Source organism: Oncorhynchus clarkii, chromosome 28, assembly GCF_045791955.1.
Source record: "Oncorhynchus clarkii lewisi isolate Uvic-CL-2024 chromosome 28, UVic_Ocla_1.0, whole genome shotgun sequence".
In the NCBI taxonomy this organism is placed as follows: Eukaryota; Metazoa; Chordata; class Actinopteri; order Salmoniformes; family Salmonidae; genus Oncorhynchus; species Oncorhynchus clarkii.
The window spans coordinates 29,386,498-29,401,390 of NC_092174.1; the positions used below are offsets into that span (position 1 = coordinate 29,386,498).

Sequence of the window (14,893 nt, forward strand, 5' to 3'; positions counted from 1 at the left end):
GCAACACGACCAGGTGGACTGGGAACAGCAAGGAGTCATCAGGCCAGGTAGTCTTGAGGCATGGTCCTAGGGCTCAGGTCCTCCGAGATAAAGAGAAAATTAGAGAGAGCATTCTTAAATTCACACAGGACACCAGATAAGACAGGAGAAATACTCCAGATGTAACAGACTGACCCTAGCCCCCCGACACAAACTACTGCAGCATAAATACTGGAGGCTGAGACAGGAGGGGTCGGGAGACACATGGTATGACATGTCTCTCCATGATATAAGTTCCTTCAACTATTTGAACCATTTGTGTAACTGAGGTATTCTATTTGGCAATATTTGGTGCAAAAAGTTACTTTAAAATCCTGGGTGATGGACCATGGTAACATCTTAACGGAAATTCACTCACGCCAGCTGGTGCATAGGGCAGAAAGTTGGAAAAGGCTCTCCACTTCTGGTGGTTGTTGACCATCTTTTCCACCGTGCCCCTGCTCTGAAATTGATGGAGCTTTGTCTTGATTTTACTGAAAAGGAAATCATTTTCCAACAACAAAAAAATGTTGAGTCCACTTTATTGAATACTGAACCATTGTGTTTTAAAATGTACACAAAAAGACCACTGCTGACAGCAATTGTCTAAATACTTGACCCAAGTTTTACAATAAAACAATGATAATAATAAAAGTGCAAAGTCCACTCTTCTTTCAAAATAGAAACGAGTCATATTTAAACTAATAATCTACAGCAGTCTTGTCTAAAAAATAAGCACTGGAATTGCTTGTCTTTACAGATGTAGGATCTTAATTTTATCACCCTGTTGCAGGACATTTCCTGCACGGCAGGAAATGCAAACTTGTAGTGTATTTGAGGTTTAAAAGGATTCTAAAGTTTGCAATTTTCACTTTAAAATGTCAGACTTGATTTGCACCATCTAAAAATTTATCAAACTCTACAAAAATGTCTATTAATTATAATCCACACAAAAATTCACATTTTCTGCTGTGAGAAACTGGTCAAATTAAGATCCAACATATCTGCATGTGATAATGGAATTGAATCTCAACTCAGATGCAAACATCAATGCACACTATAAAGAGCTGTAAAAATGACATGGAACTAAGTGTCACAAATGTTATTATTTGAATAAGAAGAGCAAATACAACTCCTGAAAGTAATTTGTTTGATAGAGAAAAAGACAATGCACACATAAGCAGACATTCAATGATCAATAAATACATGCATTCTGCTTGTCATCTTACATCATCAAAACACATATTTCACCTATCCATGCAAACCAATGTTTTGGTAGATTACTTATAATTGTGGCTTTCGTGGGATAAGTAGCTGGAGTAAAATAACACTGAAAAATGTGCTAGTTCCTTGCCAAAATTAAGTTACCCATCTGAGTGAACACAGTCAGTCAGAGTGGTGCAAAACAATATTAATGTGGTAATACAGGTATCAGTGGATTTCCTCCTCTCTTCACTTTCTCTTAAGCTATAAGAGATTAGGTCAATTATGAAAGATTGTACAAAGTTACAAAAATGTAACTATAAAATAAAAGCAATGACTCAAGTTCGTATGGTCCACTGTTCATAAAATATATCAGTTGGCCCCAGCTTTGACAATACCGACTGTGTTCAACTTTACTTTATAGAGTAGATGAGATCTAAACTATTAAAAAAGCAACTGCCATTTACAAAGTGCACAAAAAAACTCAAACACAAAAAGCTAAACAGCAAGCCTGAGAAGTAACTGATAAATATGCCTCCCCCTCCATTTTACAATCTCCTATTGTAAGTGGAATATTGTTATAACTATGATGAAGAACAAGGGAAATATGCAAGTCTGTCTCCAATCTTATGACCAATTAATGCAATATTGACAAGTTAACAGCAGTAGCACAGTAAACCTATTTGAACAATGTATCCAAATACCTACATTTTGCCAGTACATTATGCAGCACACAACTTCAATTGTTCAAACCTCTTACTCTGCTGCGCAGCTATTGGCTCAGAAGGATTCACGGTTTCTCTGGGTCCAGATTTGTTATTCGCTACATGTTATATGTTTCCATATCAGTGCGCTTCACAGACAAAAGCAGACAGGTTTGCTAACAAAGTCTAAAATATTGCAGAGCCCACAAGGACTTGATTCCATTTGGAGGCACAACAGGATGAAGTGAAGGGAAGTGTCTTAGTCAAAACAGGTGCTGCTGAAGGATGAGCCTTGTAGGGAGTCGGGATAGACAGATCCTGGTGAGAAAATGGGAGTGAAAGAGGATTGATTCAGATGGAGGAGGTTCAGTTGAGTGACGTGTTTGGGCACCTCATCTACGGTGGGCAGAAATCAGCAAAGTAAGGGTGTTGTAATGCCTCCTCTGCAGAGATCCTCTGGACAGGATTACACTTCAACAGATTCTAAAAGAGAGAAAAAATAAATAATGCAAGTCAGATGTGTGTTGTTTGTAAGGCAACATTTCTTAAGTATTCAAGTGGCATTTGGGAAAAGCTTAGCACTGACTCCACCTAGTGACAACGTGACATTCCTGTCTAAGCTGTCTGCCAGGTACACTACACACAACTAGTTTGTTGTAACTCCACAGCGTGGGTTTGCTTATATGAAACATATGAATTCAGAGTATTACAGTAAAGGACATTGCATTGTAAGTTTATGTTAACGTCAAGGAATGATATAGCATGATAATACATTGTATACTGATTAATATATTGGTTATGGGGGGAGGAATACTAACCTGCAGGAGATCCCGTCCTGTGCTACTGAGTTTGGGGACAACATTCACCAGTGAGGTCGTGGCTGGATACATGGGGTACGGCTGTAGGTAAAAACAACGATAGAGAAAATGGATGTACAGTAAACAGACAGCAGCGCAGAAAATATTTGTTCCATCTCTTATCGATGAATCTGATCTACAAACGTCAATTACTCTCATACCTTGTAAATCATATATTCTTATTTTCCTGAAGGCAGTAGAAAACATGAGTTTCTGTATGGTCATCAGTAATTGACAACATCAGTGGGATAGCCTACCTTATAGTCTGGAAGCTTTGTCATTGTCTGCCACTGTTCTTCAGTTGGTGTACCCAACAATGTGCCACAGCATTAAGGAAAGACTTTCACCAGTAAATAGGACTGGTAAAGTTTAGTCATTGCAATAGATTAATCTCAACAAAGTGGACCAACTTTAGTTTCCGTGTCTTTGTTTCTACATACCATACAACACAGACAGTATATTGAACCTGGTTACCATCTAAACATCTCTGAAAGGATATCGGAAGATCCTCTTCAGCTGGTCGTCAACGTCATTACCCGGAAACAGGGGCCTTCCAGCGTTTGCCAACTCTAAATGAAAAAAAGCAAAAGTTATAGAAGATCAACAAAAGGTAGAGGCCCTAACTTATTTACTTACTTGATTGTCCCCATGGGGAAATATTGTTGCAGTGTCATGTACACGTTTAAAGTGGCGTTTAAATACAAAACAAAATTGACAATACAACTTTCCTAACAGTTACATACCAATATAAAACATTCATATATATATATAAAAATAAAAAAATGTTTTAAAGACTAGCCTGCTGGCCTTACTGAGTCAATAGGAAAATTAGCCGGAGCTATTTAGGAGGGATATCACACCTGGCACAAATGATTGTCTAGTTCTGTTTTTCCTGCTGAGGGGTGCCCTATGCCTGCGCCCAGAGGGGAGCAGTTCAAAGTCCGGGTACAGGGGGTGGCTTGGGTCTAAAATGATTTTGTGAGCCCTGACCTTAAATATCTTAAATATCTCATCCAGGCCTTTCTGTTTGACTCCAAGTACCTTGCTTGCTTTGGTGATAATCCTTCTCAGCAGATTTATCTGGCTTTCTCTGACAGTGTCATTGCCAAACCAACAAACAAATCAAAAAGTTAAAATACTTTCAAAGAAAGATTTGTAAAACAGAGTCAGTATAGTACAGCCTACATTAAAAGATCCCAGCTTTTTGAGAAAATAGTCTCTGTTGGCTCTTTTTGTAGGTCAGGTCTGTACATTTACTCCACTGAAGTTAATTGTCCAATAGGACACCAAGGTATTTGTATTCCTCTACAATCTTTATATTCTGACCTCTGACAGATGTTAGAGGTAGGTGTTGTACACTTCCTGAAGTATATGCACATCTCTTTGGTCTTGAGGACCAAGTGTGATTCCTCACACCACTCTACAAAGTAATCTAGGACCGGGAGATGATGTTCCTCGTCATCATGCAACAGGCTGACCAAGGCAGTGTCATCAGCTAACTTAACAAGGTGTCTGTCAGGATGGTGTACAATATGTACAGGAGTGGGGACAAAACACATCCCTGAGGAGAGCCTGTGTTGCTATTGCGTATGTCTGACACTTGGGGACCTATTTTGACTCGCTATGAGCGTTGGGTCAGGAAGTCCAACAGCCACAAAACCAGCCCCCCCATCTAAAGAGCAGTCCCAAATGAGTCTCTGTGCCAGAATGTAGGGCTGGATTATTTTGAAGGCAGAAGAAAAATCAACAAACAGAACCCTAACATGGGATTTGGCACCCTCTAGATGTCTATAGACCATGTTAAGGAGGGTAAGAATGGCATCATCAACTCCTCTGCTAGGCAAAATGAAATGGGTCGAGAAGCTTCTGGGTGACTCAGAGAATATAACACAGGTAAGTAGAGTGTACAATCATCCCCTTGAACTTGCTGTGCAATTTTGATCTCAAGGTTATACATACCTGCAAATATGCATCCAGCAGACCACATGTCAATAGAGGTAGAATAAAGCTTAGCACCGAAGAGCACATCTGGGGGCCTATACCACAACGTCACAACCTACAGAGAGAGAGAGAGAGAAGCTTGAATGACACCAGTAATTTAGGCATTCATTTTCTTTGCCCGTATCCAAATTAATACAATAATTGTCATATCACCTCTGCTGAGTAACATCTCACTGGGATTCCAAAGGCTCGAGCCAAGCCAAAGTCAGCCAGCTTCAATTCCCCATTCTAAAAGGAGCAAATCATTCCACATTGTAGACTATGGAAAAGGTAAATTATTTTCTCACTAACCAAGCAAGATCATTTCTGTTTAAGTGAAGACACTTACAGCACAGTATATCCTCTAACTTTCAAGAACTAGAACTTAACCAGTCAAAGCCTAACTTTCCACTGACTTACCCTATTGATGAGGAGGTTCTGTGGCTTCAGGTCTCTGTGGAGAACATTCCGACTGTGGCAGAAGGCAAGCCCCTTCAACAGCTGGTACATGAACGACTGCACATACAGAAAGTAGGAAAAGACTGAGTTAAGCACAGAGATACAGAAAGACAACAAAGCAGTAATACTTCATTCTCATTATTAATGAGAGAGGACATTGGTGGTAGTCTTCGGAGTTACACGATAATTTGTGTCACACAGTGGAGGAAGGGGAGGACCATCCTCAGTGAATTTTATAAAAATAAAAAGGTCTAAACATTTAAAAAGTTATAATTTTTAAATGAAACTAAGCTAAATATAATCACGTCAACAAATAATTTATTAAAACACACTATTTGGAATGAATATAGTAGCCTTTAACAGAACTCTGTAGGGTAGCACAATGGTATAGCCGGAGGACAGCTAGCTTCGTTCTCCTCTGGCTATATTGACTTGACAAAACCTAGGAAGCTCATGGTTCTCACCCCCTTCCATAGACTTATAGTAAGAGCTCATGCAGCATTTTATTTTTTATTTCACCTTTATTTAACCAGGTAGGCTTACAACTGCAACATGGCAAAGATAAAGCAAAGCAGAGCGACACAAACAACAACACAGAGTTACACATGGAATAAACAAATGTACAGTCAATAGCATGATCTGACATGTTGTCCACCCAATCAAATGATCAGATAATGAATCTAGTACTGAAAGCTACAGCTAGCTAGCACTGCAGTGTATAAAATGTGGTTAGTAGTTGACTCAAAGAGAGGAAGACAATATTTGAACAGTTCTGAACAAATTAATTTCTTCCAAAATGAAGGAGAAGCAAGAGTCTTTTTTTCCACTTTCAGTTTCACTTAGCTAGCAATTGCAGCTAGACATTGAAACACCCTGCTCAAACAGAGGGATGCTATGTTAGCTAGCTGGCTATGACTTTAACACAACACTGGAACTCTTCCAAGTCATGGTAAGCTTTTGGTATTACTAATTTATTGCCACCGGGGCCCGCCCGCGTAACTGCTTACTGACTGTACACTAACGTTACTGCATGATTGTAGTGGGTTTACTAACGCGTTAGTTCTATTAGCTACATTGACTATGACATTATTGCAAGTAAAACTAAATGCATGCTCTTCAACCGATCACTGCCCGCACCTGCCCGCCTGTCCAGCATCACTACTCTGGATTGTTCTGACTTAGAATATGTGGACAACTACAAATACCTAGATGTCTGGTTAGACTGTAAACTCTTACTCCAGACTCACATTAAGCATCTCCAATCCAAAATTAAATTGGCTTCCTATTCCGCAACAAAGCATCCTTCACTCATGCTGCCAAACATACCCTGGAAAAACTAACCATCCAACCGATCTTCGACTTTGGCGATGTCATTATAAAATAGCCTCTAACACTCTACTCAACAAATTGGATGCAGTCTATCACAGTGCCATCCGTTTTGTCACCAAAGCCCCATATACTATCCACCACTGCGACCTGTACGCTCTCGTTGGCTGGCCCTCGCTTCATACCCGTCGCCAAACCCACTGGCTCCAGGTCATCTACAAGTCACTGCTAGGTAAAGCCCCGCCTTATCTCAGCTCACTGGTCACCATAGCAGCACCCACCCGTAACATGCGATCCATCAGGTATATCTCACTGGTCACCCCCAAAGCCAATTCTTCCTTTGGCCACCTCTCCTTCTAGTTCTCTGCTGCCAATGACTGGAACAAACTGCAAAAATCACTAAAGCTGGAGACTCTTACCTCCCTCACCAGCTGTCAGATCACTGCACCTGTACATAGCCCATCTGTAAATAGCCCTTGCAACTACCTCATCCCCATACTGTATTCATTTATTTATCTTGCTCCGTGGCACCCCAGTATCTCTACTTGCACAAGCATCTTCTGCACATCTACCATTGCAGTGTTTAATTGCTATATTATAATTACTTCGCCACCATGGTTTATTTATTGCCTTACCTCCCTTATCTTACCTCATTTGCACTCACTGTATATAGACTTTTATTTGTTTTTTTCTACTGTATGTTTGTTTATTCCATGTGTAACTCTGTTGTTGTATGTGTCGAACTGCTGTGCTTTATCTTGGCCAGGTCGCAGTTGTAAATGAGAACTTGTTCTCAACTAGCCTACCTGGTTAAATAAAGGTAAAATAAAAAAAATACTTTACATAATATGGTGACAACGATGTAGGCTGTGTGTAGTGGTTTGGCTTGGAAAGTTTTTTTTGTTGCCTGGTCACATACAGCTGATGTGTTGTGCTTTGAAGTCCACAAGTGAAGGGAAGAGGTGAGAGGAGGAGAGTGCATTGATACGAGAAGGAATACAACGTGGCTGCTATGAAAGTGAACTATGTTTAAGCGTGATCAGTGGTGTATTAATTGTGCCGATTCTGTTCAAAAACGGTTCTTAAACAGAAACAAAACGAGGACCAAAACCTGAATTTGTCCAATAGAAACTCGTTTGCAATTGTTGGACTAATGATTACACCCTATATCAGCTAGATGCAAGCAAGTGTGCAAGGCGGTATTGAATATCACTGTCTGTCACCTCAAACTTGTTTCTCGACCTGTGTGCACCTACTTTCATTCATTGGATAGATTGTAGCGACCTCATGATCGGTTTAGGGAAAATTTGAGTAACATGTAGTAGTCTCATCCAATATGCTGTAATAGAATAAGGCTATGCTCTTAAAAAAAAAAAATCCTCCCTCATCTTAAACGGCACTGACCGCCACTGGTGTGACATTACATGCATTTGACTTAGTTAGTCATGGGACATCATGGTGTGGTTACACAAACATGTTTCTCAGAGCCATATTCTGCACCTTATTTGAATCTCAATGACTCACCTTGACAGTTTCTGGATCTAGGTCTCCATTGCAGCTGTCAAAGTATTTCTTTAGATCCTGTGGTTGTAAGAGTCAAGTTAAATCACTGCACCCCAGCAAAAAGAAAATCAGACATCAAATCAAACAAGTGAATCACTGGGGAGAAAACTTGTATCTTGTGGGCGGGCACTTCTACTTTAAATTGGTTTAGGTAAATTGTCATAGCTAAAGCAACAAACTACTCTTCATACAAAAACGGCATTCACATACATCTGGCAGCACTCACCTGATCACAAAATTCAAACACCAATGTTAACTTCTTGTCACTGTGCAGAACATCATGCAATCTAGGAAAAGCAAAATTAAATGTGAATTAAACTCTTTGCATAGCTAGATATTTAATAAAATGCTAGAAATTACACTGTTGAAAAGTTATTTACTAGTCACTTAAGTTCTGATTCGGGAAGATGTATGCCATACAATAGTTGGACATAGCTAATTTATGCATTTTCAGAATTTGATAAATTTCACATCAGACATACCTCACAATGTTTTTATGCTTCAGCTCTTTCAGGAGGCAAATTTCTCGCAGGGCAGAACTTGGGACCCCCTACAAGAAACCAGCAAGCAAATTGAGCCGTCAACAAATATGTCATAACCTTAGCAAACTAACCAGTTGACTAGCCTTAGCATAGCTATATTTGTAGTCTCAATAATTCCTACCTCATCGTCGTCATCCAATCTCACTCTTTTTAAAGCCACGATTTCATGCGTTTCTCTATTTTTTGCTTTGAAAACAGTTCCATATGTGCCTGCAGAAAGAAATCACACATTTTACTAGATGGCTAGCTAGCTTGGCTGAATGGGTTATGTTAGCTTGCTTAGCTACATTGCTAGCTAACGTGCCCATGACTGGAATAATGACACGCTAGCTAGCTCAAGATAACTAACTTTAATTAAATTAACTGCCTACATTTTCATTGTGGCTTAATCTTGCTGCTAGGTAGGAAAGACATTGTCAAATTAGCTAAATATTATCAAACGTGTGTAACATATCAATGTCAATGACTTGTCATTCAAAATCGCTAGCTGGCTAACGTTAGCGATCTAGCAATGCTAACAGAAAACAACATTATTAGATAACATTAGAGATTATCTGGGAAAGAAACAGGCACACTTACCCTCTCCAATCTTCTCAAGTTTTTCATACTTCTGCATATTTTGTCAATAAAGCTAGCCTTTAGCTAGCTAATAGTAGTGGAATGCAGCCTCAGTGGAAATGTTGTTAACGTTCGCTAGCCAGCTGTTATTCACAGCTACAATGTTGCTGCTACACCGGCATCTAAAGCGGTCAAATTATGAACTGCAACATGCGGGTGAATCACCACCCATTCCCTCAGTGAAACAGCATTCATGTGGATAATGAACCTGTAATGACTGTCAATCTTAGAAATATTTACAAAAAATGTAACATCTCTAATGTTACCTTCTAACGAAATCCTCAGACATTGGTCCAATTAGACAGCCTGTAGGTGTACAATCTTGTTAAATATGTTAATAGTTTAGCTAGAACCACCATCTTCACACAGTATAATCTATTTTACACAATGATTATCGCACGCACGCACGCACACACACACACACACAAACACACACACACACACACACACACACACACACACACACACACACACACACACACACACACGGGAAATATGTTTACATTGCCTAAGTAAGTGAAATAGATAATAAACAAAAGTAAAATAAACAATCAAAAATTAACAGTAGACATTACACTCACAAGTTTCAAAGGAATAGGCACATTTAAAATGTCATATTATGAATATGTACATAGTTAAAATGATGTGCAAATAGTTAAAGTACAGAAAGGAAAATAAATAAACATAAATATGAGTTATATTTACAATGCTGTTTGTTCTCCATGGGTTGCCTTTTTCTTGTGGCAACAGGTCACACATCTTGCTGCAAGGCTGCAGGCCCAGATGGCATCCCCAGCCGCGCCCTCAGAGCATGCGGCCAGACCAGCTGGCCGGTGTGTTTACGGACATATTCAATCAATCCCTATGCCAGTCTGCTGTTCCCACATGCTTCAAGAGGGCCACCATTGTTCCTGTTCCCAAGAAAGCTAAGGTAACTGAGCTAAATGACTACCGCCCCGTAGCACTCACATCCGTCATCATGAAGTGCTTTGAGAGACTAGTCAAGGACCATATCACCTCCACCCTACCTGACACCCTAGACCCACTCCAATTTGCTTACCGCCCAAATAGGTCCACAGACGATGCAATCTCAACCACACTGCACACTGCCCTAACCCATCTGGACAAGAGGAATACCTATGTGAGAATGCTGTTCATCGACTACAGCTCGGCATTCAACACCATAGTACCCTCCAAGCTCGTCATCAAGCTCGAGACCCTGGGTCTCGACCCCGCCCTGTGCAACTGGGTACTGGACTTCCTGACGGGCCGCCCCCAGGTGGTGAGGGTAGGCAACAACATCTCCTCCCCGCTGATCCTCAACACTGGGGCCCCACAAGGTTGCGTTCTGAGCCCTCTCCTGTACTCCCTGTTCACCCACGACTGCGTGGCCACGCACGCCTCCAACTCAATCATCAAGTTTGCGGACGACACAACAGTGGTAGGCTTGATTACCAACAACGATGAGACGGCCTACAGGGAGGAGGTGAGGGCCCTCGGAGTGTGGTGTCAGGAAAACAACCTCACACTCAACGTCAACAAAACTAAGGAGATGATTGTGGACTTCAGGAAACAGCAGAGGGAACACCCCCCTATACACATCGATGGAACAGTAGTGGAGAGGGTAGCAAGTTTTAAGTTCCTCGGCATACACATCACAGACAAACTGAATTGGTCCACTCACACAGACAGCATCGTGAAGAAGGCGCAGCAGCGCCTCTTCAACCTCAGGAGGCTGAAGAAATTCGGCTTGTCACCAAAAGCACTCACAAACTTCTACAGATGCACAATCGAGAGCATCCTGGCGGGCTGTATCACCGCCTGGTATGGCAACTGCACCGCCCTCAACCGTAAGGCTCTCCAGAGGGTAGTGAGGTCTGCACAACGCATCACCGGGGGCAAACTACCTGCCCTCCAGGACACCTACACCACCCGATGTCACAGGAAGGCCATAAAGATCATCAAGGACATCAACCACCCGAGCCACTGCCTGTTCACCCCGCTATCATCCAGAAGGCGAGGTCAGTACAGGTGCATCAAAGCTGGGACCGAGAGACTGAAAAACAGCTTCTATCTCAAGGCCATCAGACTGTTAAACAGCCACCACTAACACTGAGTGGCTGCTGCCAACACACTGACACTGACTCAACTCCAGCCACTTTAATAATGGGAATTGATGGGAAATGATGTAAATATATCACTAGCCACTTTAAACAATGCTACCTTATATAAATGTTACTTACCCTACATTATTCATCTCATACGCATACGTATATACTGTACTCTATATCATCGACGGTATCCTTATGTAATACATGTATCACTAGCCACTTTATACTATGCCACTTTGTTTACATACTCATCTCATTTGTACATACTGTACCCGATACCATCTACTGTATCTTGCCTATGCTGCTCTGTACCATCACTCATTCATATATCCTTATGTACATATTCTTTATCCCCTTACACTGTGTACAAGACAGTAGTTTTGGAATTGTTAGTTAGATTACTTGTTATTACTGCATTGTCGGAACTAGAAGCACAAGCATTTCGCTACACTCGCATTAACATCTGCTAACCATGTGTATGTGACAAATACAATTTGATTTGATTTGATTTGTTATGGCACACTGTGCAATTTCACTCGATAGATATGGGAGTTTATCAAAATTTGATTTGTTTTGGTATTCCTTGTGGGTCTGTGTAATCAGAGGGAAATGTGTGTCTCTAATTTGGCAGGAGGTTAGGAAGGGCAGCTCAGTTTCTACCTCATTTTTTGGGTTGTGTGCATATTTTCACACAACCCAAGTTTTCATCAACACCACAGGCCTTTTTGGGGTGGAGGGTTTGTATTTTGTCCTGTAGTTCATTCAATGTAATTGGAGAATCCAGTGGGTTCTGGTAGTCTTTAATAGCTGATTCTAAGATTTGTAATTGATCATGTATATGTTTTTGCTGTTTGTTCTTTGTTATAGAGCCAAAAAGATTGGAGAAGTGGTTTATCCATCTCTATTTTGGATAGATAAGTCTTCATCTTGTTGTTTGTTTAGTGTGTTTACATTTTCCCAGAAGTCGTTAGATTCCTTCCATCTATAGCATTCCTTAATATTGTGCAGTACCTTTAGGCTGACACATCATGATTGAGTATTGCTCTGTTCAAATAGACTGTGATTTTGCTTTGATCTGATAAGGGTGTTAGGGGACTGACTGTGAACACTCTGAGAGACTCTGGGTTGAGGTCAGTGATAAAGTAATCTAAAGTACTACTGCCAAGGGATGAGCTGTACCTACCATAGGAGTCTCCTCAAAGTCTACCATTGACTATGTACAGACCCAGCGTGCGACAGAGCTGCAGGAGTTGTGACATGTTTTTATTGGTTGTTTTGTCATGGTTGTGTCTAGGGGGGAACATTTGGGAGGGAATACTGTCACCTCCAAGTAGGTGTTTGTCCCGCTGTGTGTTGAGTGTCAGGTTCTTGTCCAGTTCTGGCATTTAAGTCGACACAGACTAGTACATGTCCCTGGGCCTGGAAATGGTTGATCTCCTCCTCTAGGATGGAGAAGCTGTCATTGTTAAAGTATGGGGATTATATTGGGGGGATATACAGTGCATTTGGAAAGTATTCAGAACCCTTCACTTTTTCCACATTTTGTTACGTTACAGCTTCATTAAAAAAAAAGAACTCTCTCCAATCTACACACAATACCCCATAATGACAAAGTGAAAACAGATTTTATTTTTGCAAATGTATAAAAAATAAATAAATGTATTTACATAAGTATTCAGACCCTTTGCTATGAGACTTGAAATTGAGCTCAGGTGCACCCTGTTTCTATTGATCATCCTTGTGATGTTTCTACAACTGAAATTGAAGTCCACGTGGTAAATTCAATTGATTGGATTTAATTTGGAGAGGCACACATCTGTCTATAAAAGGTCGCACAGTTGACAGTGCATTTCAGAGCAAAAACCAAGCCATGAGGTTGAAGGAATTTTCCGTAGAGCTCCGAGACAGGATTGTGTCAAGGCACAGATCTTGGGAAGGGTACCAAAAGCATTGAAGGTCCCCAAGAACAGTGGCCTCCATCATTCTTAAATTGAAAAAGTTTGGAACCACCAAGACTCTTCCTAGAGCTGGTTGCTGAGCAATGAGGGAGGGGGGTCTTGGTCAGTGAGGTGAGGTGACCAGGAACCTGATGGTCACCCTAACAGAGCTCCAAAGTTCCTCTGTGGAGATGGGTGAACCATCTCTGCAGCACTCCACCAATCAGGCCTTTATGGTAGAGTGGCCAGACGGAAGCCACTCCTCAGTAAAAGGCACATGACAGGTCTCTTGGAGTTTGCCAAAAGGCACCTAAAGGACTCTGACCATGAGAAACAAGATTCTCTGGTCTAATTAAACCACGATTGAACTCTTTGGCTTGAATGCAAAGCGTCACGCCTGGAGGAAACCTGGCACCATGAAGCATGGTGGTGGCAGCATCATGCTGTGGGGATGTTTTTCAGTGTAAGGGACTGGGAGACTAGTCAGGATCGCTGGAAAGATGAACGGGACGAAGTACAGAGAGATCCTTGATGAAAACCTGCTCCAGAGCACTCAGGCCCTCGGACTGGGATGAAGGTTCACCTACCAACAGGACAACGACACTAAGCACACAGCCAAGACAACACAGGAGTGGCTTCAGGACAAGTCTCTGAATGTCCTTGAAGGGCCCAGCGAGAGCCCGATCTAACATCTCTGGAGAAACCTGAAAATAGCTGTGCAGCGAATCTCCCCATCCAACCTGACAGAGCTTGAGAGGATTTGCAGAGAAGTATGGGAGAAACTCCCCAAATACAGGTGTGCCAAGCTTGTAGCATCATACCCAAGAAGACTCGAGGCTGTAATCGCTGCCAAAGGTGCTTCAACAAAGTACTGAGTAAAGGGTCTGAATCCTTATGTAAATGGTTTATAATACATTTTTTAAAATCATCCTCCCTCATCTTAAACGGCACAGACCACCACTGATCTACCGGTGGGTTAAAAGTCAGCCTCAGTTGGTTCTGTTTTTTCTCCTGCAGAAATTCCAGTTGAAAAACTAGGGATGGTTGGAGGAATTTGTCACACTTATTCCCTCTTGATTCCAGAAAATCTGTTTTCACTTTGTCATTATGGGGTATTGTGTGTGGACGAGGGAAAAAATATTTGATCCATTTTAGAAGTGGTCTGTAAGGTAACAAAATGTGGAAAAAGTAAAGGGGTCTTGTGACGACCCTCCCACTCTGTCTGCCGTATTCTCTCTTTGTTATTGTTTCCTTATTAGGATGCCGGTGGGCGGAGTTGGGAGGGTCGTCAGCTACATGTGAAACACCTGGGCCCGGTGTGTCCCAGGATAAATAGACCTCTTCCACATTCATGGAAGAGACTCTCTCCATGCAGACACCTTTATAGATTTTTGTTGTGTTTCTTGGTGGCTTTTTGGTTGTTTGCTTTAGCATCTTTCAACACCCTGCATTATCACATTCATGCATGCAAAACACTCACTTACACTACTGATTAAACACACCAATCTATATTATACTTAGTTACTTATTTAATAAATATATATTTTGTTACTCCTTATCTCCACGTTGTCTCCC

The 14,893-nt window shown here is 41.3% G+C and overlaps 1 protein-coding gene across 1 annotated transcript; it reads right to left on the reverse strand.

Moving 5' to 3' along the window:
- Positions 1-542: 542 nt before the first annotated feature.
- On the reverse strand, positions 543-9,410 carry LOC139387160 (cyclin-dependent kinase 5). Its single transcript, XM_071133204.1, has 12 exons — positions 9,232-9,410; positions 8,774-8,862; positions 8,593-8,660; positions 8,337-8,397; positions 8,072-8,128; positions 5,183-5,278; positions 4,937-5,011; positions 4,742-4,838; positions 3,282-3,351; positions 3,040-3,100; positions 2,744-2,824; positions 543-2,408 (listed from the first exon to the last, which is right to left on the reverse strand). Exons 1-12 carry the CDS (start codon positions 9,266-9,268, stop codon positions 2,322-2,324), a joined length of 879 nt encoding a protein of 292 aa, XP_070989305.1. The 5' UTR covers positions 9,269-9,410; the 3' UTR covers positions 543-2,321.
- Positions 9,411-14,893: the final 5,483 nt, after the last annotated feature.

Coding starts and splice junctions, on each gene's coding strand:
- LOC139387160 (XM_071133204.1), bottom strand. CDS start 9,268: ATGCAGAAGTATGAAAAACTTGAGAAGATTGGAGAGG. Junction 8,863..9,231: donor ACTTGAGAAGATTGGAGAGG/GTAAGTGTGCCT, acceptor TTCTTTCTGCAG/GCACATATGGAACTGTTTTC. Junction 2,825..3,039: donor CAAAGCTTCCAGACTATAAG/GTAGGCTATCCC, acceptor TTTTACCTACAG/CCGTACCCCATGTATCCAGC.